General features: G+C 38.0%; 1 protein-coding gene across 6 annotated transcripts in view; it reads right to left on the reverse strand.

The window, feature by feature from the left end:
- Positions 1 to 1,402: 1,402 nt before the first annotated feature.
- LOC121232873 (kinesin-like protein KIF2A) overlaps positions 1,403 to 27,017 on the reverse strand; it is a 76,524-nt gene continuing 50,909 nt past the window's right edge. For 2 of the 6 annotated variants that reach the window (XM_041121363.1, XM_041121365.1), the window contains exons 7-18: positions 25,707 to 25,802; positions 22,690 to 22,744; positions 19,249 to 19,411; positions 15,963 to 16,053; positions 15,750 to 15,813; positions 15,241 to 15,332; positions 14,863 to 15,005; positions 13,968 to 14,172; positions 10,509 to 10,619; positions 4,628 to 4,695; positions 2,753 to 2,866; positions 1,403 to 1,615 (exon numbers count right to left, since the gene is read on the reverse strand). In XM_041121363.1, the coding sequence (XP_040977297.1) occupies positions 1,429 to 1,615; positions 2,753 to 2,866; positions 4,628 to 4,695; positions 10,509 to 10,619; positions 13,968 to 14,172; positions 14,863 to 15,005; positions 15,241 to 15,332; positions 15,750 to 15,813; positions 15,963 to 16,053; positions 19,249 to 19,411; positions 22,690 to 22,744; positions 25,707 to 25,802 (1,389 nt within the window). In that variant the 3' untranslated portion in view covers positions 1,403 to 1,428. Of the gene's footprint in view, positions 1,616 to 2,752; positions 2,867 to 4,627; positions 4,696 to 5,330; positions 5,470 to 10,508; positions 10,620 to 13,967; positions 14,173 to 14,862; positions 15,006 to 15,240; positions 15,333 to 15,749; positions 15,814 to 15,962; positions 16,054 to 19,248; positions 19,412 to 22,689; positions 22,745 to 25,706; positions 25,803 to 27,017 lie in introns of all 6 variants that reach the window. The other 4 variants (XM_041121367.1, XM_041121366.1, XM_041121364.1 and 1 more) reach the window with 3 other exon arrangements.

The following is a 27,017-nucleotide window of genomic DNA, read 5'->3' on the forward strand; positions in this document are numbered from 1 at the left end:
CATTAAAAGCCCTAATCAGCAAGGAAGATAAAGTAGAACTTCCTCCTCTCACCCTTCAAGGAACCTTTTTTTTTTTTGTGTATGGGAATGAACATAATATCATAAAGTGAAAAGGTGAAGGGGCATGCTGTATCTACTTAATGATATTGCTATAAATACACATTACTCTGGATTTGTTCTGCCACTGTATTTATCATCATCTCTTTCCAAGTGTGGAATGATTGCTGGAGGTGACTTATCAATATGACACCCCACCTCCCCCTTAAGGGAAGGTAAAACTCCAGGGTGGAATGCAGTGGATATGCAAGCAATCTGTTCCATAATAATTCCCTAAGCAACATAACCTGCAACCTTAGATGTTAGCAACACCAGGGGAGCTTGGTATGCTGACTAAAAGAAACAACACGGAGGGTGGAGCAGAGTGGAGACACCGCGGCCAGGCTCTGTGATATCATCGCAGGGATAGGGAACTGGAACTACTGGAACAAGAATGGAAGGTGCCTGCATTGAATCCACTGAAGCAAGGAGGTGAAATAATGGGGGTTCTGTCAATGCTATTGTCTTTTACTTCTGATTTATATCATAAGTGCCCAGTTCTGGAGTAGTGACACGCTAAATCATGCTCTCTGGGTGAACTTTGCTCATTATAATCTCATTATAATACCAAAACACACCTCCATCCCAAAAAACTACCCGCCTTCAAGGTGCGACCACCCCTCACTGAGCATGCGCTCTGAATTTTCTCTAGCATATACCTTTAAAAGCAAAGAGAGAGAACTTTATACCAATCAAAGTAAAGGTATGTATGACTAGAGTCACTCAAGCTCCACCTAAAAATAAGAAAATATAAAAGGGCTTAAGAGAGGAGGAATATTAGGGAAGATACCATCGTAGACAAATCGGGAGGACAGCGCTGACTTCTGGGATCAGTGAATGGGCTGAACCTCTCTTCCCCCCCATAGGGATGCCTATTGGGTAAGATTTGAACCCTCGGTTATACCGAGTGCTTCCCTGGGAAACTTAGAAATCTCTATAGAGTTTTTCCATAATTTAGTGTGCTTGTAGTCAACTGTATTATCATTTGCATGTGCTTTGCAGATAGTGTATTTATCACCGGCAATCCAAAAGAACCTGTACTGTTGCTTTAATAAACTGCGCTGCTCATTAATCTAGTCGTGATAGTTTGTTAACGCAACCAAACTCCCTAAGTCTGGTAATTCTAGTGCATTGAACGCAGCTAAGCTGAGAGTGCAGTACGCTATTAGTGCATCCATCATCGTGATAGTTCAACATATTGAACACGACTGGACTTATAGTGTTGAATTGGACATCACTCAGAAATTAAAGCTAGTCGCCCCCAGCCCCTCTGACATCTGAGGATAAGCTGGAATGCAAGGGGGTTTATTTTCTGCCAAACTTCTTTACCCTTTAACGCAACACCATGTAATGCTGTAAACCACTCACATTTTGTTCACTAAGCAGTTTGAGATCATCTCTCTGAGGAGAGCTCCCCACACCACACCGTGTCTCTAAGTCATCGATCTGATTGGGAGCATGGTGTACAGTGGGACGGATATCTTCTGCAGTACGACGACCAATCTTCAGCCCCTTCACCCTACAATCAGAAAATATTTAATTTGTAAATGAGTAACTTCCTGTGCAAAAGAGTCACAACCAAAAATAAAGCTCTATGGGTTTATGCGCAATTTAATACATTTAATAAGGATGATGATGTCAGCTTCACAAATTTAATATACTTTCAGTGACAAAAAGATGTTAGTCCAACTCCTAAAAAGCATAGACCATTGAATTTCAACTAATTGCAGGTGGATTACAGTCCATCTTCTAGCAAGAGGCATTTTTTGATTGAAATCTTACTACTCATTAACTGTTAAGAGGGCAAAAATCTCCAAACCTTCAATATTAACTCCTTAACAATGAATTATATTTGAAAGAAAAGTTCATTCAGCACCCTAAACATGACCATCTTTCTTTTTCTGTGCACACAATTGTGCTTTAAAAAAATTAGTCAATCAGTACCCCATTAGCTGTTATAAGCAAATCCACCAAGAATTCTGAAAAAAATAATAATTTGCAACCAAGTACCCCAGAGAATGAATAGATTCTTTAATTAAAATAATTTAAAAGGTAAAAATATCTTATTAAAATGTTAGGCTCTAGTAGCATGAAAATAGTTTAAAAGATCGATAACGATTCTGTCCAAAAAAAGAGCATTTAAAAGAACATTTATGAAACAGACACATCAAAGTCTGCAAGTATAGTAAGATTTAGAACACATTCTTCAGTTTTTTAAGGGGAAAATTTTTTTTCAAGTAGCACATATTTACTACAATGGAAACTGTATTTCATTCATGTTTGGAGTGAGGAAAAGTTTCAAAAAAATATATGTATTAAAATTGTTTTCTTTTTTAATTAGACATATTCAAATTACCCTAAACACAGACTTGCCAGATTTGGTCCACTAAATGTACAAAAGTGACATCACCATTTTTTTTTTAAAATGTATGAAGGAAACTAGCAAGCCTGGATACAGAGTGTGGATGTTTAAGGAGGGTGAACAAAATAGTGGGAAGATGATTGCAGATCATGCAGAACCATCACCTGCCAAACAAAATAAAAACAAAGTATGTGTGACTCAAGGCAAGGGGACTAATAAAAGGTTGGTCTGTAAAATTACATTGCCAAAAAGAAAACTTAAAAATAAAGAGTCCATGTATAGAATGAAGTAGACCTGGTGATTGAAGGAGAAAAGTCGTCATACTCATAGGAAGGAGAGAGATCAGAGCGACTGCTGCTACCCTGTGAGAAGGGAATGTCTGAAGGACTAATTCCAAATTCCTTTACTCTGCAGCAGCAAAATACAGCAGCAAATTAAAAGAAAATGTTCTCATAAACACAGTTAAAATGACAACTCTTTCTTTAGCATTCTTCTTTAATAGTTTAACAATAAATTTATTTTTATATTAAAACACAAGTAAGAGTGTTGACATATTTAAACCTTCTGCAAATAGAGTTACAGATCACTAACAAAACTGAACAAAACCAGTGCTGCTAATTTGCAGGAGACTATAATAGCAATGTTTTCAGAAGAGTAATTCCAGATTTCAGTTCGTGCAGTTAATAAAATTTGCTCTACATTCAATATTCCATTAAACTGCTCCTTTTAACATATCAAATCACTACAATACTTAAAATTCTATACTGCCCCCTGTTTTACACTGCACAGACACTGGTGTTCAGCACCTAAAAACTAATTGTACTATGAAAATGATATATTGCTAGAAAAAATTAAAATACTACACAAAACACATGAAGCAACTTTACAGTGATAGGCTTTTACTCCATAACAACACACAAATTTAACACCAAGGGGAAGAAACGGTTTCAGCACAACGATTTAGTATACTACAAATAGGTATTTAATTTGTTTTGCAGTGTCTTTTTCTGGAGTTACTTCAGCAATGCGTATTCTATAAGGGATAGAAAGATCCAACGAGTCCTGATGAATGTGCAATGTCCTTCCAGCCAAAACCAGCACAGTTATGTTACTGTAAGCAGGGGAGTAGATGCCCCCTTCTCACCAGGAAGAAAATCACATAGACTGGTCCAAGCCAGGCAGATTTGCTACTAACTCCCTTGATCCAAACACAAAGACATTTGGATACCGAGAGGAGCGGGCGGTAAGCTTCCCTAGCAGCCCTTTGTGCCCAATTAGCAACTGGCCAGGGGGTGCCCAGCCAAGCAGGCAAAACCAGGCTTTCCGATGGCCCAGAAGCTTGTTTGCCTTCTTTGTTCTTTGCAGCAAAGCGGGGGGCGGGTCTCTGGGTTGCAGGTCTGACTGCAAGCACATGCAGGACCCCATCTCCACAGACATTAAACTAAGAACTGCATCTGGGGAAGGCTCCTTTCACACTCACTGAAGAGAGGAACAATTTCAGAGAGCAGTACAGGTCTCAGAGGTGCTGCATCAGCCTCTGGAGGCACTAATTTCTCTACACTGATTATAACGTCACTGTTGGATTAACTAACTCTTTACTTAGGGGTCTCAGATATTTGCCTGAAGTTGGGAAGTATAAAATTTGGGCCACAGCAACTGCAGAATTTTCATAAGAATAAACTAGTAGAGATAGATCTATATATGATATAATATGATATATCATATATATAAAAGAAACAGGTTGGCAACTGAATGCAATTCCACCAAGGGGATGAAAAATCACATTGCAGAAAGGTATTTCAGCTAACACCCCAGGAAATTATCATGAAAACTGACTACCCCTAATGCAAGAGGTGATGCCTCCAGAGCAGGGGCAAAACTAATAGGGGCATCTCCCAGATTCCTTGCAATCCTCACCATATCCATCTCTGGATAATGGCTTAAATGCAGTTTCTATTGATTCTCTTGTAATGGTTGTAAAAAGTGACAAATTAAAATTAAATGTGAGCCTGAATCAGTAATCAGTATTTTGGTTTTAATCTTATTAAGAAATGCAAGTACGCTAAAATTATTCAAGTAGTTAAAATAATTATACATCATGGAACAACAATATTCCATACATCAGTGATCAACAGCCAGTATAGCTATAAGCAATAACATTTTCCATACCTATTTGCGTATCTCAATGTACTTAGAGTGTTTTCACATGATGCCATCCCTGGAGAAACTGTAGCAATCTGGAGAAAACAAGCCATGCATTAATAAATCGCTTTGTACAGATGAAAGGGTAGATGAATTGAAATTAATTTTATTTTTTTTAAATCCACTTTCATTTGAGATGTTCTACAAAAACTGTCTACTATGTACAGCTGTCCTAATACAATGACATCTCAATAAGAGATGTCAAGCTAAAGCTTCAAAGTAATTTTTTTCAACCATACCTGAAACATTAAGAATTCATAGACATTTCAGTCAATCTCCCTCATCTCACAGTCTTCATAACATAATATGTAAATGCAAAACTCTAACTGAAAAATACGACTCCTCAAAAAGGGAAATATGCAACTCAGTAGAAAGTAAGTCTAATGTATCCTGCAAACAATTACCAGATTATTTTTATATCTTTGTAGGCTGTTCTCCATTCAATCAGACTGTATACTTGAGAGACCTATTTTGGCCACAGTCCAAAACTGTACTTAATAATATTAAAGATAAGCATGTGCTTAACTATTTTCCTAAGTAAAGTTTTATATTTTTTTCTGAATGGGACATTATCTGTAAATAATACTTGATAGCTAACTTATTATCAAAAATATCTGGAATCTATAAGTCTTTCCTTTTCCAGTTAACTAAAATACCCTGAAGATCTCACCTTCTTTTCAGCACTCAGCAAAAATAATAACTGTGATCAGGCAACAGTGGCATCATTATTTGTCCTAGCTTCTCTCAGTAGTCCAATTTTTTCATTTGTGCTCCACGCTGGAGCAGGGGAAGAGTGAGGAGTTCTCTCCCTGAGGAGGAAGAAGTGGCAGAGACAACGTGTGATGAACTGACCGCAACCCCCATTCCCTGTCCCCCTGCCCCACTTGAGGGGAGGAGGTAGAGAAAATCGGGAGTGAAGTTGAGCCCGGGAAGAAGGGAGGGGTGGGGGGAAGGTGTTTTAAGATTTGGTTTTATTTTCTCATTGCCCTACTTTGATTTGATTGGTAATAAACTAAATTAATTTTCCCCAAGTTCAGTCTGTTTTGCCCGTGACAGTAATTGCTGAGTGATCTCTCTGTCCTTATCTTGACCCATGAGCCTTTCATTATATTTTCTCTTCCTTGTCCAGCTGAGGAGGGGAGTGATAGAGCAGCTTTTGGTGGGCACCTGGCGTCCAGCCAGGGTCAACCTACCACAACAGTATATAACAGTATTGTACCTAAAAAGATCTTCTATGCTTTAATTTACTTCACATAAAGTAGACACTCTTCTAGAGAACATAGCAGTGATCTCTACAGTCAACTGCAGAAACGTGAAATGAAACTATGCATTATTAAACTATTTTTGCATTTGTCCTGGTTTCAGCTGGGATAGAGTTAATTGTCTTCCTAGTAGCTGGTACAGTGCTATGTTTTGAGTTCAGTATGAGAAGAATGTTGATAACACTGATGTTTTCAGTTGTTGCTAAGTAGTGTTTAGTCTAAAGTCAAGGATTTTTCAGCTTCTCACGCCCAGCCAGCGAGAAAGCTGGAGGGGCACAAGAAGTTGGCACAGGACACAGCCAGGGCACCTGACCCAAACTGGCCAACGGGGTATTCCATACCATGTGATGTCACGTCTAGTATATAAACTGGGAGGAGTGGGGGCGGGGGTTATCGCCGCTCGGGGACTAACTGGGTGTTGGTCGGCAGGTGGTGAGCAATTGCACTGCGCATCATTTGTACATTCCAATCCTTTTATTATTACTGTTGTCATTTTATTAGTGTTATCATTATCATTATTAGTTTCTTCTTTTCTGTTCTATTAAACTGTTCTTATCTCAACCCACGAGTTTTACTTCTTTTCCCGATTTTCTCCCCCATCCCACTGGGTGAGGGGGGAGTGAGTGAGCAGCTGCATGGTGCTTAGTTGCTGGCTGGGGTTAAACCACGACAGCATTCATTTTTAGAAGTTCGAAGCACCACAGTTAATTATATGGCTCTGCTGTAAACAAGCAGTCAGTGTACATGCAAGATAAGTACTCTTTTAACTTAATAAAATAGTGTTCAACTTTAGCTATGATAAACCATAATGACTTGCCCTTTTCTTTCCCTGTATATTTCATCAGTAAAATTTTGCCACTGTATGATATAAAACCTAAACATGAACATGCTTACAAACCAGGCACACCCTGCCAAAGAGCCAAATGTAAATACCACAGTGGAAGGCTGAATACATTTTCTTGATAAGAGTCAAAGGAAGACCCAGAAGAGGGGTAAAGCTGCAGATCATTATCCACTCTTCTCACCACTTGGCCACTGGAGCGAGTACAAATCTCCTCTCCTCTTTCCAGGGAACTGGGGAGGACTGGAGGTAATTCCAGGCTAAGGTATCTCCTACACCTCCCTCAATTCAATATATGCTGTTCAGAAACCTGTTAGTTCTCTAGACAGGCAGCTTTTTTCTGCATCCATCTAGTTATTGCAGGAACAAGCGCTGCACATGTGAGAGCTCAATTCAAACAATCGTAAAGATGCACTGTAGGTTTCTTTTCTTTCCCTCCTTCCTTTCAACTGTAATTCAGAGTAAGTCATAACCACCCAAGTGCTCTTCTTCCCACATCAGTATGTTAAGAAAAAACATTGCTGATTAAATTCTTGATAAAAATTACATGTAAACAAGTACTAAAACCAGAATGTCACAAATCATCCTAGTACTGAGAAACTACATGAAAAAGTAACAGCAAGAATGAGTTTGAAAGCAGTATCTCATCATGAAAAGGTTTTCTTATTCTTAATTATAAAGTTACTGTAGTTATGTGAATGAGAAAATAAAAAATAATTCAAGCATATTTCCACTCACTTTCAGAGGGGATTTTTTTTCCTTAATTTAGAGCTATATTGAATATAAAAGGAAGGAATGCAATCTTTATCAGAAATTAAACACCTATAGATCATGGATTATTCTTGATGGCATTCTCATGCATATAAAAAGGAAAAAATCTTACGACAACTCTGTGATGAGTAATAATTAAATAAAAACACTTCACCAAAACAAAGACAGCTTGTTAGCACTTTAAGGAGCAGTAAGGGTGATGGTGAGAACTTCATGAAACATTCACAAATTTAATCCTTCTATGTGCAGAGAGCAATTCCCAACAGGCTAACTTTCTAAACCTTCTTCAGCAGTGTGGATACATTGGCTAGAGATGCACAGTTTAGCTTTCTGATCCTGAATAGAATTTATGAAGTTATGTCTCAGTGGAAAGAAAATAATCCTGTGTTTTCATTAGAAACTAAAGAATAAAAGATTAATCAAAAATATATTTTACAACCTGTGGTGGGTTGACCCTGGCTGGACGCCAGGTGCCCACCAAGCTGCTCTATCACTCCCCCTCCTCAGCTGGACAGGGGAGAGAAAAATATAACAAAATGCTCGTGGGTCGAGATAAGGACAGGAGAGATCACTCACCAATTACCGTCACAGGCAAAACAGTCTTGACTTCGGGAAAATTAACTTAATTTATTACCAATCCAATAGGAGTAGGATAATGAGAAAAAGCCAAATCTCAAAACACCTTCCCTCCACCCCTCCCTTCTTCCCAGGCTCAACTTCACTCCCGAATTCTCTACCTACCCCCCCCCAGCAGCACAGGGGGACAGGGAATGGGGGTTAAAGTCAGTTCATCACATGTTGTTTCTGCCGCTCCTTCCTCCTCAGGGGGAGGACTCCTCACACTCTTCTCCTGCTCCAGCGTGGGGTCCCTCCCATGGGAGACAGTCCTCCACAAACTTCCCCAACGTGGGTCCTTCCCACGGGCTGCAGTTCTTCACAAACTGCTCCAGCATGGGTCCCTTCCACGGCATGCAGTCCTTCAGGAACAGACTGCTCCAGCGTGGGTCCCCTGCAGGGTCACAAGTCCTGCCAGAAAACCTGCTCCAACGTGGGCTCCTCTCTCCACAGATCCGCAGGTCCTGCCAGAAGCCTGCTCCAGTGCAGGCTTCCCACGGGGTCACAGCCTCCTTCGGGCATCCAACTGCTCTGGCGTGGGGTCCTCCCCGGGCTGCAGGTGGATATCTGCTCCACCGTGGACCTCCATGGGCTGCAGGGGGACAGCCTGCCTCACCATGGTCTTCACCACGGGCTGCAGGGGAATTTCTGCTCCAGTGCCTGGAGCACCTCCTCCCCCTCCTTCTTCACTGACCTTGGTGTCCGCAGGATTGTTTCTCTCACATATTCTCACTCCTCTCTCCAGCTGCAGTTGCACAAGGGTTTTCTTTCCCCCTTCTTAAATATGTTATCCCAGAGGTGCTACCACTGTCACTGATTGGCTCAGCCTTGGCCAGCGGCAGGTCCATCTTGGAGCCGGCTGGCATTGGCTCTGTCAGACATAGGGGAAGCTTCTAGCAGCTTCTCACAGAAGCCACCCCTGTAGCCGCCCCAGCACCAAAACCTTGCCATGCAAACTCAATACACCACCATTTTCAAATTAGAACCATACCTAACATTTGAAGAGAAGACTAGGCTGCCCTAACACCATGGTTTTCATGTTGTGGTCTGCAGACTTTTGTGGCCTCTATACTAATTCCAAGGAGCCTGTGAAAAGTAACCAACGCAAATGTATTGGCACTGGCTGGGACAGAGTTTATTATTTTCCCCATAGCAGCCCTCATAGTGCTGTGCTCTGTATTGGTAGCTAGAAAGGTGTTGATAACACACCAGTGTTTTGGCTACTGCTGAATAGTGCTGGCACAGCATCAAGGCTGTCTCTCCAACATTTTTCCCCCTCACCCCCAAAGGCCATTAGGCTGGGGGTGGGCAAGATCTTGGGAGGGGACATAGCCAGGACAGCTGACCCAAACTCACCAAAGGGATATTCCATACCATATGATGTCTGCTCAGCAATAAAAGCTTGAGAGAAAGGGGGGGGGGGGGCATTTGTTATTATGACATTTGTCTTCCAGAGCAACCGCTACGTGTACTGAAGCCCTAGTTCCCAGGAAGTGGCTGGACATCGCCTGCTGATGGGAAGTAGAGAATAAATCTTTTGTTTTTCCTTTGCTTCCATGCACACCTTTGCTTTTGCTTTATTAAACTGCCTTTATCTTGACCCATGAAATCTTTCCCATCTTATTCCCCCCCCATCCTGCTGAGGAGGGGGAGTGATAGAGCAGCTTGGTGGGCACCTGGTGGCCAGCCAAGGTCAACCCACTACAGCAAACAAGCCTAACAGTTGGTGTCCACTGCAGAGAGTTTGCATTTCCATAAGGAGAAATGTTAAGGATGCACAAATAAAACAACTGGACATTTGTGCTTTTATCTGTCCTTTCCATCATCTGACAGAAGAATTCTGTTTTTCAGATTGATGCAAATGCACATTTATACAGTACATAACTATTCATCCCATCTATCCCAACTACTTCTCCCCTCAACAGCCTAGAGCATATTCTGATGCCTTTGATACCAATTCTAAATTTGCCTTTGTCATTTAAAGATCATAACTCACCACTATACTTCCAGTCTACACCACCTTTTCCAAAATTCTGATTCAATAAACAATACTCTCATATAATTAAGACATTATTAAAAACAGTCAAAGAAAAAAACCCTCAAGCTAGAAGTGCTTCTAGCTATGTGTCTAGATAGAAAACTAGAACAAGCAATAAGAAAGGCTAATAAAAAGTGAGAAGGGAGCAAGTTATCTGAAATGTCTCTGCTGAAAGACTCACTCCAAATATAGTGTCAGTTAATGTATAAACTTAAGTCTAACACATTGCCAGTAGCAAGTGACCAGTTCTAAACATAAGATCCTAAATTTCCAGCTTCTTTTTGTAATTGTTAAAACATACAGTTAACTAAACAAACTTACCATACAGGTACGGGAGTTTTCTCTTATGAATGAATCTCTTAGCACCTGAGTAAGTTTACTTGCTCTGAAGGGCGTATGAGGTTTATTTTGGCCTAAGGCTCTAATGCACTCCTGAAAGAACAAACAGGTTTATATTTATTCAATCCATGTTAAAGAAAAATACATAATACAAATGCAATTCAAAATCAGAAAATATATGCCTTAATTATGTTGCTGTCCTCTAAGATATCATTAAAATTTACTATTAAAGCTTGAATTCAAGAAGTGTTAGGCTTTTACCTCTCATTAAGTTCAGTAGAGAGGTAGGAACTTAAAAAGGACTTAGGAGCCTAAAAACTTTCTGAATCTCATCCAAAATGTTTACATATATTATATCCAACAACAACAACAAAAAAATTCAGTGTTGATGTTAAATCTCCAGATGAACAACTATTTCTGATTATGAGCTGCAAAAGCCTGAATTATCTAAAGCCTCTGCCAGCAGAAGAAGCGTGGACGGACGGTGACTCACGTTAACTCTATCAGTTAAAAGCAGTAGCTTTGATTCTGGCTCTACCGCTGACTTTCTGTACAGCTCAGAAGAAAACACTGGTGCCCAAACTTTCTGAAAGCTTCCACAGGTCACAAACCTAGTAAGTATAGCTCTGTATTGATGCACTCAATATTGGAAGACACTTGAAAATGTAAGTCAGTCATTCCCTGTTTTAAAATATTCATGTGAAAAAACAGGGATAACGTCTCCCCTTTCACTCACAAGAAGGGTACAGGGCTAAACTAAAATTTGCAATTGGTTGGAGAGTTCCAGAAGGAAATACTGTACAGAAGTAAATATTAAGAAATTACTATAGAAGTTAACAGCAGCATCTAAGTACAACAGTGCAAACCAAGATTGTGCTAATCTAAACATCACTTCTGCCCACTCAGAGTTCTATCAGCTAATAAATTACTTCTTACAGAAAGAAAGTTTAAATTTCAATTTCTGTTTTGTTGTTGTCGTCATATTTTGATCATTAATTCCAGTTTCTGGCTTTGCCTTAATACTTTGTGTACAGGCATCTCCAGATTCAGGGCTTTCCTGGTACAGTTTTAACACGTTTACATGCAGAACTTCCTCAGACAACCGTACATCAAAATCTTTTCATATTATAGCTTTGCTTTTAGCAGGACTAACAGATGGAATGGCTTTTGTGTTACATTAATAGTTCAACAGTAGTTCAGCTAATCCTCCAGCTGCAGCCATATCCTTGTGGCCTTTTGAAATTTCCTAGAAACAGCTTTTTCCAAAAGCCAGGCTAGAAACTGTGGGATGATAATCCAAGAAAGCATTGCAACTGTGAAACAGCATAAACCAGAACTAAACGGGCTCAGAATAAAACTGCCATGATATAGAACAGAACAAACACAAGGGCAAGTTGGATTTAACTAAAGTGATTATTTAAAAACTCACCAGCTGAATTTTGTAGAATGGACACAGCTCGGATAAACAGAAAGACTGAAGCTTGTTGAATGTGAATTTCACATGCAAATGCTAAAAAGGACTCAATACTTATATAGGTGAGCAAGGCAGTGTATTCCTTGAAATTTTTTAATTTGTTTGTATGTTACTACTATACTTACATAAGGGAGAAAAGCAGATTAGACAGGAAGAGGAGCAACAGATTTTCAACAAGTGACATTACAAACTAAAAACAGTAACAAATGTGTATGTTGGATTACTGATATGGCAACCAACAAGTTTGTTTAAGAAATTTTAATTTACTATAATGATTTTTAGTTTGCTCACTCTTGAAAAATTAGAATTGGATTGTGTTCTTAATAGTAAAAGGATTATAGGAGGACACTGCCAGCTTCTAAATTAATGGAGTTTTTAACTACTTTTGCTTTTCATCACAGCTCAGAAAACCAGGTAACAAAATGACAACACTATTTCCATGTAGAGACAGTACAGAAATAATTTCCTGTACCAAAAATCTGAACAGGTTAAGACAGGACTGATATCCACATGCAAATAGCAAATCTTGGATTAGCATCAAAAACCACTCCTCAGAACATACTAGTTTAATTCAAACTTGACGATAACTTCAAGGGTCTTGAATACAAATGGAAAAAGCTGTGTAATGTTTTTGGGGATAGATGAAAAATGGAAAACTAATGTATCACTGAGAAACATTTATATCTTCTTGTACTGCTGTTTAGACCTCTGCAAGACCTCCACTTATTTTATTTCCCCTCCCCCATATAATTTAGATCACAACCACCAGTACAGCAGCAGCAGAGCCTTTCACTATAATTAAAAAGACAAGTTGTATGAAAATGAACTAAGTATGTTGTATGGGTATTGCACTGAAGGCACTAGTCAGCAGAAAATCAGCAAGTAAACTAAAACAAAAACAAAACAGCTTTATTCAATTACATTTGGAAACAAGTGATAACATCAACACAATGCTGTCTGCATTATTTATTTTGATACTAAATCAAAACAGGCCAGTTTTGGAACTGCTCCTTCCAATTTTTCAACATGACATACAATTTTGTAATGACACGTTACAATTTTGTGGTGTTTTGTGAGATCTGCTTAGAGTCTGATACAAGTCTTCTCCCAAGTTTATACTGGGATAAAAAAGTAAGCACAGTGATTTTGGGGTTTAGATTCTTTATATAAAACCACAGTGCTGGTGCAGAGAGGAGTAAACCTAAGCAAAGCTAACCAACAACAGAGATAAGTTCTGGGCCATTCAAAACTACTGTTTCTCCAACTGAGACCAAAAAATTACTTCCCCTATTTAGACTGAACCTCTTTCAAGCATTATAAAACAAACAAAAAAAGCATTTGAATATTTAAATAATATTTCTTAGCTCTTTTGATGTGTTCTGGATTAATGTATGAAAATCTGCAAAGTGATTATATCAGATAATTTTCTATAAAGAGTAGTCAAAAATGGATTCCAACTTTCAAGGGTTATTTTAATCGATTTGTTAATTCTTTCTGGATATAGTGCTGTTGTGTTGTTTTCTTCTTTAGTTAATTAATTAACAGTGGTAAATAAATCTGTCATAAAGGTAACTTTATTTTTTATCTTTTCTTAAAAAAAATATACTGAGATCAGTAAGAATATTTCCAGTTAGTATTTCAGACCTTGAGTACCAAAGTAAGTAATCTCTCCTCCCATTTTAGGTGTATATCAGAAAAGTGTTCAAATTCAACTACTGTTTTTTTGTTTTGTTTTTTTTTTAAACTACATGAAAGTTGATAGCACAATGTTTCTGCAGTGTTTCTACTTGGTAATTACCAAGTGTTTCTTCAGGCATTTAAAGGAAAAATCAATACGTTATTTCACCTGTCACATCAGTAGACAACGTAGACAAGTAAAGCCTGTAAAAACACTCGTTTTAACAGTCATTGCTATTATATGTAGAAGGCCTCCACCTGCTCAAAGGCAATGGAAACATTTCAGTTACCTTGAGTGCTAAAAGGCTCTTGTTAATTTCCGCACCTTCCAGTTGTATCTGCCTATCAGCACTGAAAGTATCTGCTCCTCTTTCATTGCCAGCCAAATCAATCAGAGAAAATTTACCATGCAATTTCCCTTTCCTTCTGAGTATAATCTGAAACACTGCATGGCTTCGAGATGAGTGTGCATTTGCAGATGTCTGGCCAGATGTCCTTTAACAAAAGGAAAGAAAGGAAGGACATATGAACAGGCAAAAGACCATACATGTTAAACACACTACCCTCAGAACGTTAGTTTTTTCAGGGCAGTTTCCTATATTTACTCTAATAATTTGATGTACATAGTATAATTATACCTATTTTTCCAATTCTTCAAACAGAAATGGAAGATTAGTAACATTTTACTTCCCTCTTAAAAGCAAGAATAATCAGATCTCCAAAGATTTCAGACTATCAGAGAGCTTACATGTAAAATGCTACATGTGGCATTTTTATCTGATCAGGCAGCAGTCTATGCACAAGGCTAATTTTAAAAACAATAAAGCTGGACCTTAACAAAAAATAAAAATTTTATACTTAACTTCTGTCATTACATATCAAGGTCTTTTAGAACTGAAGAATCTGGCAGTATTCCAGATTATAAATGATGTGAATTTAAGTCAGTAAACTGGTTATATAATGCATGCAATTCACATCCTGTAGAAAAATCAGTTTGTATTTCTCTCTAGGAGAGAAACTCTAATCTATCTTTATTCAAAAGATAGGCAGATTCCTTACTTGCAGCCAACATTATCAAAAATACCACTGCATGTTAAAAAGCCATCACTATGAAGAGACACAAAAAAAATCTTGTTCTGATTCTTTAATTTACAATGAAAAATTGGTGGAAGCTATGGGAGATACCTGCAGCTGTTGCCTATTTCGGTAAGCTTAAGAACATCTTCAACACATTTGACTTCCCGTTCCTGTAATCCCACCACCTGGACTTGCTGTTTACCATCTTCTAACACTCTTAATTTTGTCTTCCTGTTCAACAAGTCAAAAACCTTAGGCGGGGGGAAACAGAACAGTTGAAGAGGAGCTTTAAAAGACATTTTTGCTTCAAATCTCGTATCAAAATATGCAAAGCATTCCATGCATAAACATGATTGGAAAGGAAGTGCAAAGAATTATTTGAAATAAAGCTTTCAGTACAAAAAGGAAAAAAATATTTTATGTGACAAGCTCACAATCTTGTTTGTGAAAGAGAAATTCTATCTTCCTCAGAAAAAGATCACTTACCTTACCACTGTAGATCTCAAAAAATGTTGCATATACTTGAAGTTCTAACTTATTATAATTTGGCTTCTTTAGCATTAAAAAGACATCTCGAGCTGTGAATACATTTCCAAAACAAAAAGAAATCTAGTTATGTATTTTCATTTAGTGAAGACTCATTAATGCATAACAGTCTATTTTACAGTATCTCTCATATTTTGCAAGTGTAACAGATGGAATCAGTCAATCAAGTAAAAAACACTGCAGTTTAAACTGCCACATTACATTGGAAGATGTGAAGACCCCAAAATTGTAAACCCAATTAATCATCAGTTATATTTCTTGTGTTTTTGAAGTTATCTATATATATATATATATATATACTTTACTGTGTAAAGACTACACACCTAGGAACTATTTTTTATGTTACCAAAGCTCCACTGTAATGCAAAATATGTAGACCCTTATGTTTGTACATAAATGTATTGATCTCAACTAATTTGCAAAAAGCCAACAGAACAATAAAGCCTCACCTGCAAGTGTATATATTCCTTTAGAACAATCTTGGTTCCTTCCTAAAAAGTCACCACCCATAGTCTAAATTAAAAAAACAAAACAAAAAAGACCAAAAATACACTATAAAGATCACAGAACTGTAACTTACATGTTTGTTACTTATTAGAATTTATTGAAGTGTATCATACATAAAAAGAAGTGTACTGCTGACACATAGAAGAAATACTTACATGGGTTTTTCCACTACCTGTTTGTCCATATGCAAAACAAGTGGCCATTCCCCTTTCAAATATGGTCTCCACTAACGGTTGAGCCATAAACCTTAAATGCAAAAACCCAAAAATACTTAAGAAACTTAATTACTTTAAGATGCCACACTACCACAAGGACACTATAAATTTTAAGGCCAGAAGTGACAAAACTGGTTCTGTACTTTGAGAAGCCAAAGGACATCTCCACATTAATTCCTGAACTAAAGAGGCTACCAGCTCTAAGGCATTAAAATATCCTAAACAATTAAACAAATGCTACAAGGTGTCTCCCATTAATTTTACAACAATATTATCCTCCTTTGAACCCTGAGGAAAAAAACCTCCTTGTTTTAATGATGCAACATGGCACAGCTTACTACATGGAGTTTGGAGCTCCCTAAAGAAGACAGCATTAGAAGATAGGGAAGTAGGACAGTGCAGCAGATAAATACTTAGATTTTGCCAATACAAAAAATTCCACTTTAGTTTTGTTTTGTGGGTTTTTTTTCCCTAAATCAGCTTCCAAGATTAAGTTTAGAAGACAGGTGGCCAAAACAACATTGCACATCTTAATATTTTGAGAACATAGTTACGCTGAGAAAAGGATCAAGAAAACGTATACCCAAGCTCATCAGAATGGAAAAATCCAGTTATCCCTTAAGTATTATTTGATGTGTCAAAAATATTCTCCAAAGTATCATTTTTCTATTTTAGAGAATTAATTTTTACTTTAAAATATGTAGAGTTATTGCTCCTACTTCAGCTGCTTATCACCATTACTTCATTAAAACTCAAAAAGCAAAGGGTAACCTTATGGAGGGTTACCTCCACTAGGTGATGGAGGTAAGAGTGTCTCTGCAACAGTCTCTCTTTCTAAACTTTTTCCAGGTGTTTACACATAAAGTATGTTTAGTGACAGAAACAAGAATGTTTGTTTACAGAAACACTGAGGTGTTACAACCTCCTTTCATTCCACTTTGGAACAAACACAAGATCACTTAAAAAAATAATATGGGTAAGACCAAGCCATTCAGCAACCAAGGGTTATGCAAAAACCTAAGTTTAACTGAATCATCAATTTTCATCAAAAATGTACCAGATGATTCCTCATCAGCCTTAGTCTTTCTTTTTTGCTTCTTCAAAACATACACTTCTTTTGTCCTCAAGAGGATATTCCTATATTTCAGTGTTTGTTTTTTATATTTAAAATATAAATTTCAAGAAACCTATCCACCTAAGCAGCACATTCCATTATCTCTGTTTAATTGAGTTTGAAATTATTTATTTTGCTGATTTATAAAAAAGGGACTTAATTATACGTATTTTAAAATAAGGCAAAATACAAACATATCTAGAAAAGTTTTTGTAAAGCATTATACAATTCCAAACGGTACCACACCAAAACAGTCCAACTTTCCTTCTAGTAGAACCTTTATTTGCAATCTTGATCCTTTAGAAATATAAACTCTGATTCTCCTTTGAAATTCAAAAGGCATACCCATTCACACTAGTGCATTTTTTTTAATACTAAAGAAAACTTGCAACTCAGTGTTGCAGCTTATGGATTCAAAAATACTTAAAATACAGCTTAAGAAAAATAATAATAAAAATAATAAGAATAGTACATTTCTCAAGAATGTTTTTCAGTACAGAAATAAAGTAATTTTAGCATACTGAAGAAACTTGTTTTTTTTCCCACTGTGACCCTGATAGTTCTGGTGAGAGCAGACGATGATACCTATCTTCCTCTTAAGTGTGTTATTACAGGAGGCCTTGAAGCAGATTATCCTTCACATAATAATCATTATTGTGCCATATGAGGGAGAAGGAAAAAGCCTGTACTGTTACACAGAGTAGAGATCTACTGTTTCAGTATGAATACAAGCATCTTTCAATATTTTCCCATATTACTATTAATTTATTATGTAACTAATAAAAATTGTCCAGAAGAAACTCAGTACAAAAACATAACAACATTGTATGTCAAAACCAGCCCTCACATTTAAACACTATGCTCACAAAGACAAATAACAGGAAGGAGGGAGATTACAAGAACTGGTTGTTAAGCAGGAGGAAAACTATTGCAAGAGGCACATCTCACCAGCTAGATCACTCTCCCACAGCTCTTCAGTATCAAGAAAGAAAAGATGCTACCAGTAGACAATCATTAGAGACAGAAATTTCCAAGGGCACAGCTTTGCTGTTTAGAAGTCTTTCATTAGACTAAACTAACAGACTAAAAAGATTTTACTTTTGCTACCCTTCTCCTCTTACTTATATCAAGCATAAGACACAAGTTTTCATTTTCAAGTCCTTTTAATAATTCTTTTACTATGAATTTTCTCTTATCCACTGACAGGATGTTAGCATCTAACATCAATCAGGACATGATACCAACTTTCACTTCCTAGTTGTTGGATTAAAAACAAGAATTAAGATATTTCTCTGTCACTACTCTTTAAGGCTATGGGAAGCACTTTCTAAGCATAAGGAAAATTATCTTCATCAAATTCCTTTCTAATATCAATATTCCTCGCAAAAATCTTCACAATATTTAGACTGCGTACCAAGATTATGTCCTGTCATGGTGTCTAACCTTGTCTGCTATTGTATCTAATCCATTTTGTGACTTGTACAAGGTAAACAGCTACTTCTAAACAAGTTTTTAAAAGTGCTGTGTGCATTATTCTGTTCCAACTGTGGAAGTGAAACAGAAGAATAAAGGAGAAAATGGAGATCCAAATAACTTGGGGCTGAGGGTGTGTGTGTGTCTTTGTTGCTGTTGTTTGTTTTTTAAATCAGAAAGATTCAGCATTTTGAGCAAGATAAATTAGCTCTGTGTACCTACCTCCATGTTACATCAGCTAGATTGCTTCCAACGGTCAAACTAGCTCAGGTATCTCAGCAATAGAGCAAATATACCCCCTGCCTCCCCCTCCCCCCCTCTCTCCTTTCCCCACCCTCTCCTGATTTGTTTGCCTCCTGAGGAGGCAATACACGCTACAGCCTGGAAAGGCTAGGGCTTGGAGGAGGACTGAGAGCAGGACTGAGATCAACAGAAGTGGAGATGATACTGCAGATGAAAAATTCAGGATAAACAGAGCTAAAACAAAAGTAAACAGGCAAAAGAATGGAAGTAGCAATATACATATCTGATAACACAGAGAATAAAGGTAAAGTCCATGACCAAGGTAAGCCCACAGTTATTGACATGGGAGATACATGAGAAAAAAGATTCACAAAAAAAAAAAGCATACACACATACCTGTAAACCATTTCATTAGAAGCCGTGTCATCAAAGGCATAATCAAAACGAAAAGTTTGGTTTTCTAGGTACCTTGTTAAATCCACCTTTTGTTTTGGTTCATGTACCATCACAACATCTTTACTAGGAATTGTTATTACATCAAGGTCTTTCATTAAAGTTTCTATAAAATAAATTAAATATATATAAAATAAATTAAATATATATATTTAAGTAGCAACACATGGCTATTTTTTACAATTTTTTCATTGTTTACACTCTTATAACATCTCAGATAACACAGCTCCTCCAAGTAACAACACTGCAATGGACTTGGGCTTCTGATACCTAGATAGTAATCTGCTAAGTAAGAGATTTCATTTGGAAGTCTAGTCATCCTATCCTACCAAGTGCTAGAAAGTAAAGACAGGTTGTACGAAGTTGATTAGAAACACTAAGATCATTAATGATAGCACTACCATTACAGCTTCATTTTAAAATTTTGTCTTTTTATTTTCCCTAAATCCTTAAAGTTATAGTCATATGTTCACAGCTTTCAATAATAAAAAAATTGTTTTCATTCTACACAGACATTTTCATTTGTGTATTCCTCCTGGAATCTAAAGTATACATCTTTAATATAGAATTTCTCTAAAGTAAAATCCTTTCTAAAAATTATCTTGTAAGCAGAAAAAGCTGAAAATGCTAATGATGCTTCCTATCACTGGGAATGAACAAAAGCCATCTAGATGCGATTTCAATAGTGAGTTCCCAGGTTATAATTACTACACAGCACTACAATTTATTGCTAATTGTTGTATGAGATATGACTCAGCAAAACAGAGAACCCAGCGATCCATGATATGCACAAAAATAAAGATCCTTTCCATGTACAGTCAGAATCACTAATATGTCTGTCTTGCATTTCTATGTAAAATTTCTTAAGGCATGCAGTTCAAGAATTTGATGTGGCTTTATACAATCAGAAATCTTTTCATCAGTTAAGATACTGATCAAACAGTACAATGGTTATCATTGCATAACATTACACACCAACAGAAATATGCATTCAAGTCACTATATGATCAATTTTTCAACTGCACTGCAATAAAATAAAATGCAATCATTCTGCAGTAATCACAGAGAAAAAATAAGGAATAGTGGTGAAAAGATATATATAAAGGTCAACTCTTTAAAGCAAAAGCTTTTTAGTTAAAGCAATCAAAAGCTGTTTTTTCTTAAACGATTGTTTGGAGTAAGACATTTACCTGCTCCCAGCTATGTTATGACAGTCTGTATTCCTTGCTGATGAAAATTTGAAATAGTGTCTCTGAAACCCACCACATAATTATATAATTTCTCAATTATAAATATATGTCACTGAAATAAAAGCTTAAAATGTCAATCTGAAGATCTACTTCCTGCAAAGTCAATCCACAGAACGATTGGTGCTGAGAACACCTAAAGACTTTGGTGATAATTCTGTGTTTGTGAGACTGACAGAAATTGATTTGTACACTTGATTTCTATAAAATTATTTGAACATCTTACAGAATTTCAAAATACAGAACATGAAAGGGGAAAGATAATATTTTTGACATGTTGTAATTGCAATAATAAAGGAAAAACTATATTTTTTCTCTTCAGGGTATTTACACACTAATATCTTTGATTCCTTTATACTTTATAGAATTTTATATAATTTTAAAACGTGGCATGAGAAATATTGTTTCTTATGAACTTTCAAAATTAAAGTGCATGTTCTCAGAAGACTGTATTATGTGAGTACTAGATTATCTCTATGGTTCCTCCCCAGCATAGATTATTTCATTAATACCTTTTTATTATAGCTTATTCTTAAAAATGCAAAATAACTTTAGTGCCAACCTCATTTTTACTTAGACACTCATCTGCCTACCAACACCTCAGAACTATTTTTTTAATAGCTCCAAACCACTAATACCCAAGAGATGCAACTTGCACAGAATCAAATCCCACTTCTGAATTCCAACTCATGCCTCATGACAACTTGCTGTCATTTACTGTAATTTCACTTTGTCCACCTTCAGTGCAGGTAGAAGGTAACTTTCCCTCCAAATGTATCACATTTCTAAGTCATATTTTATTAAAGATAACCTCCAATGCTAAAACAGAAATTGAACTGCTACCAGACTTGTATATTGAATGCCCTTATTACATAGGTTGTGCAAAATAGTTTCAATCAACCAATTTTTTAGATTATGCATTCCTTTCAGATCAATAAAAGAAAAAATAAAGGGAATAAGAAAACAGTAAAAGTAAAAATAAAGAAAAAAAAGGTAGGGGAAGCAGCAACATGGAGGGAAAAAATAAGACAAAAGAAAACTAACCATATACTGACATCAGCATATGTTTTCCCTTTCCCTTTCCCATACAATTCTCCCATTTTCCTCTGGATATGCTCCAGATAATCCTCAATGTGTAGTTCTGACAGTACAAAAATAATAAATGCATCCCATGTTGTTTCAGTCAGTGATGTTCTTTGAGTCCTTTAGCTAAACAAAATATAACAAAAAGAGAAGGAAAGAAACATCTTTCAAAATGAAAGTCAGCTTTACTGCTGGATTCAGACAGGCTGCAATCCAGAAACATTTGCGGTTCTTAATTTCCCGCTGAAAGTAAAGAACTTCATAGAAAGATTGGGATTTAACTGGAGTTGAAAACCTAAACATTTTTTTTTTTGGAATACGGACTCCAGTCTGATCAGCAGGCAGTAAGAAAAAAAGTTGTAATACTAATCATACATAAAAAGAAGTCACTAGGGAGTGATTCCAATACCTAAAAATAATTGTTAAGTGCCATTTCATATGCCCTAGGGCATCCTGCCTAGCCCTGAGCAGCAACTCCAGGAGATACAAGTCTCCAGTTTGTCTGTAACCCGCTAGCCCTGCGAGGATGTCTTAGACACCCTTGGGCACCTTACATGTCAGAAGACACCAACATTCAGGCACCTGAATTATTCCCTTGATGTCTGATTCAAGACCACTTTAAAGTATAAACATACATGTATAAAAAAAAAAAAAGTGTAGAAAAGTTTTCATTGGGTAGCTCACTGATCAGGAGATCCCTTAAAGGATAGTTTAAAAGAATGGTGATCCTAACACAATGTAAGAATACTGAAGAAATTACAGTAGAATTATTTCCCAGATCAACTAAAGACATCCTAGATGACCTTGGGAAAAAATTACAGTCTCTCTGTGCCTCAGCTCCCAATCCATAAAATGGTGACAGTTAAACTACTTTTCTCCCCATCTTTATCCAGGTTATGATAAGTATGAATTTTCTGTGTCACTCACACATATTGTGTAGTATAACAGAGTTTCACCTTTGATCAGTATTTCTAGATCTCTTTAATACAAATACTATTACTATCAGAAGCAGCTTTTCAGAGAAAAAATTCTGCAAAATCTTAAATGGCCATACCTTTTTTATTGAGTGGTCGTTTTCGTACACAAACACATATCCTGTGCTTATCAATCTACAAAGGAAACAATCTTTCAGTGAACTATACCCTAATTCCACTTATACAATATTTTACTTCTATTCTTGAATTAATTAACTAATCATTTAAACAAAGAGAAATTTCCAAGACAGAGTCTTCCAAACGTGTAAAAGCCCCTTGTGTCTGCACAATAACCAAGAATCCAAAAGGGAGAACCATACATTAATAAAACTCCCTGTAGACAGTGATCTGATCCTGCAGAGTACCAGGTACATCTTGCAAGCAAATCCAGCTGTAACAGGGTAGATACGCTATTGGCAGAAATTGCCACAATCTCTTTGATCATGTCCTGGTAGAATTCTCAATCTTGAGGGGTACAGGACAGGTAAAAAGTAGTCAGGACTCTAAACCTCAGAAAGGCAAACTTTTGGCTGTTTAGGGCACTAGTACGTGGGATGCCTTGGGAAACTGCCCTCAGAAGTAAAGGAGCAAACGAGAACTGGGAGATATTTAAGACATTTTTCTTAGGGTGCAAGAGCTCACAATCCCGACGTGCAAGAAGTCATGCAGGGAAGGCAGGAGGCCAGCTTGGCTAAGTCAAGACCTCTTAACCAAACTAAAACACAAAAACAAAAGGCATAGGCAGTGGAGGCAGGGATACACATCCTGGGGAGATTATAGGTATATGGCCTGGGAGTGCAGGGAGGGGATCAGGAAAGCCAAGACACAGCTGGAGCTGAACTTGGCTAGGGACATGAAAAATAACAAGAAGGGTTTCTTCAGGCACATAGGACAACAAAGGAAGATGAAAGAAACTGTACTCCCCCAATGAACAAAACAGGAGACCTGGCTACAACTGACATAGAGAAGGCTGAGATACTCAACAACTTTTTTTGCCTCAGTCTTCACCAGCAAGTAATCTAGCCACGCTGCCCAACTCACAGAATCCAAAGGCAGGGACTGGGAGAATGAAGTACCACCCACTGTAGGAGAAGATCAGGTTTGAGACCATCTAAGGAACCTGAAGGTGCACAAGTCCATGGGACCTGATGAGATGCATCTGAGGGTCCTGAGGGAACTGGCAGATGAAGTGGCTAAGCCACTATCCACCATATTTGAAAAATTGTGGCAGTCCGGGGAAGTTCCCACAGACTGGAAAAGGGGAAACATAACCCTCATTTTTAAAAAGGGAAAAAAGGAAAACCCGGGGAAATACAGGCCAGTCAGTCTCACCTCACCCCTGTGCCTGGCAAGATCATGGAGCGGATCCTCCTGGAAACTATGCTAGGGCACATGGGAAACAGAGCTGATTGGTGACAGCCAACATGGCTTCACTAAGGGCAAATCATGCCAGACAAATGTGGTGGCCTTCTACGACGAGGTTACAGCATTGGTAGATAAGGGAAGAGCAATGAATGTCATCTACCTGGACTTGTGCAAAGCGTTTGACACTGTCCCGCACGACATCCTTGTCTCTAAAATGGAGACGCATGGATTTGATGGATGGACCACTCGGTGGATAAGGAATTGGCTGGATGGTCGCACTCAAAGAGTTGCAGTCAATGGCTCGATGTCCAAGTGGAGACCAGTGACGAGTGGTGTTCCTCAGGGGTCCGTATTGGGACCAGTATTATTTAACATCTTTGTTGGCGACATGGACAGTGGGATTGAGTGCACCCTCAGCAAGTTTGCGGATGACACCAAGCTGAGTGGTGTGGTTGATACTCTAGAGGGAAGGAATGCCATCCAGAGGGACCTTGACAGGCTAGAGAGGTGGGCCTGTGTGAACCTCATGAAGTTCAACAAGGCCAAGTGCAAGGTCCTGCGCATGGGTCAGGGCAATCCCAAACATGGATACAGGCTGGGCAATGAGTGGATTGAGAGCAGCCCTGCGGAGAAGGACTTGAGGGTACTGGTGGATGAAAAACTGAATATGAGACAGCAATGTGTGCTCGCAACCGAGAAAGCCAATCGCATCCTGGGCTGCATCAAAAGAAGTGTGGCTAGCAGGTCAAGGGAGGTGATTCTCCCCCTCCACTCTGCTCTCATGAGACCCCACCTGGAGTATTGCGTTCAGCTCTGGGGCCCCCAGCATAAGAAAGACATGGACCTGCTCGAGTGGGTCCAGAGGAGGGCCACAAAGATGATCAGGGGGCTGGAGCACCTCCCCTATGAGGACAGGCTGAGAGAGTTGGGGTTGTTTAGCCTGGAGAAGAGAAGGCTCCAGGGAGACCTTATAGCAGCCTTCCAGTACTTAAAGGGGGCCTACAGGAAAGACGGGGAGGGACTCTTTATCAGGGAGTGTAGTGATAGGACAAGGGGTAATGGCTTTAAACTGAAAGAGGGTAGATTTAGATTAGATGTAAGGAAGAAATTCTTTACTGTGAGGGTGGTGAGGCACTGGAACAGGTTGCCCAGAGAAGTTGTGGATGCCCCCTCCCTGGAAGTGTTCAAGGCCAGGTTGGATGGGGCTTTGAGCAACCTGGTCTAGTGGAAGGTGTCCCTGCCCATGGCAGGGGGGTTGGAACTAGATAGATCTTTAAGGTCCCTTCCAACCCAAACCATTCTATGATTCTATGATTTCCACAGAGATCTGATAATCTTCATCATTTAAGGATTCTGCTCCTCTGACTTCTCTGCAAATCAAAGGTCCTCATGACCTTCGAAGATCAAATATTAATCTTTATACTCAACAAGGTTTTTCAGAGAAGCTTAATGGTTTTGTGTGCACATCCCTTAGCATCCCAGGAAAATCTACATTATAGAGGCTGACTGACTACTTAATACATGTTTGTATTATTTTATAGTCAAAAGATATGCAAATGACATAAAAAATGACTGAAAAAAACAAACCCATTTTATAAAGAATACAAATATATATATGAAATTACTTATTTTTGATGTTTACAGACAGAAGTATATTCATACATTGAAAAAATTGGAAACACAGAGCAAAATTCAGAAGGATAAAAAATTTCCACATCAGTGGGGTACTTACAGGATCTGCAGCTGTCAGTGGTGTATAATCCAAACTTCCCCTGAAATCTCTTATCATACACATAATTTCATAATTTGGGTTTGTAGCATCAACATCCTAGGGAAGTAGGCAACAGAATTTCTAATATATTTTTTTCCTTGAAATTAACTAATTTCAGTATCTTCTAAATTTACTTGTAAAAAAAATACACATTAACTGAAATGTTAATTTTTCTCCAAAACACCATAAATGTCTTGACTACAAGTTAGCTGATGTAGCTAATTTACTGATCATAAAGCAAAACAATTATATGCCTTCTATTTCATATTTTTGGTTGGCATGTAATAGAAAATACTTTTTAATTGAGGACTCATTAAAAGTTTACTCAAGAAAGAAATGACTCCTGCCTTTTGCCAGAATCTTCACATTAAACACAGCTGAACAATTGCACAACAGATAGCATATACAGTCAACGCTTCTTAATCTGAGATAAGGCAGTCCAACAGACAAATGGATACACTATTATACAGGTACAAAACACACTGCAGAGGACAGTGCAGGTGCCCCAGCTGCTCTAAACACAACCCTGCTGGATCCGAGTTGGTTAAAGGAGGTTGATCCTACTGGCTGGTCCTGAGTTAACTCCTACAGTTACTTGGATGCATTGGAAACTCTTTAACACTCCTAGACCCCCCCAAAAAGCATAAGCAATCCCAATGATACACAACAGACTACATCCAGGCTCACAAGACCTCCTGTCCCTAAACCTGGAACCATCAGTATCAGAGCGAACGGACATGTAAGAGGCCATGCACAGAGCCCCTCTAAACCTCGCAAAGCCTGAGCTACTGAGCCTACTGTGAGCTGAGCTGGTTTTCTGCAGAAGCACTCAAATGTCTTTCCTGTCACTTCTCCCTGCGACTGTCAGTTTTTACCCCATTTCAGGACATGCTGCTGATGCCATGCATAGCCAGCTCTGGTGGTCAGACCTTATTAAGCTTTGCATGGCTTCCCACAAATGAGCTAAAACTCCTTCTGGATCACATCTGGCTGTGGAAATAGCATAGGCACTTTCAGAAAGCACTGCATTGGGGTTAATAAGCTGAAATGGAGCAAGCTCATGTCTTTATACCTGTGACACAGCTGATCCACACCTCAGACAAAACTGTGCCCTGGTAATCAGAAGTTGACTGTACCTTTAAGTTGTTCATCCTGACTACAGTGAACTAAAAACTACTTACAGTAAGTCCATACAAAATGTATTCCTGATGAAACATTTCCTTCTAACATTCAGAAAGGGGTATTGCTTATTATGGAAAAGGTATTTGCCTA

Source organism: Aquila chrysaetos (assembly GCF_900496995.4).
Source record: "Aquila chrysaetos chrysaetos chromosome W unlocalized genomic scaffold, bAquChr1.4 W_unloc_1, whole genome shotgun sequence".
NCBI classification, from domain to species: Eukaryota; Metazoa; Chordata; class Aves; order Accipitriformes; family Accipitridae; genus Aquila; species Aquila chrysaetos.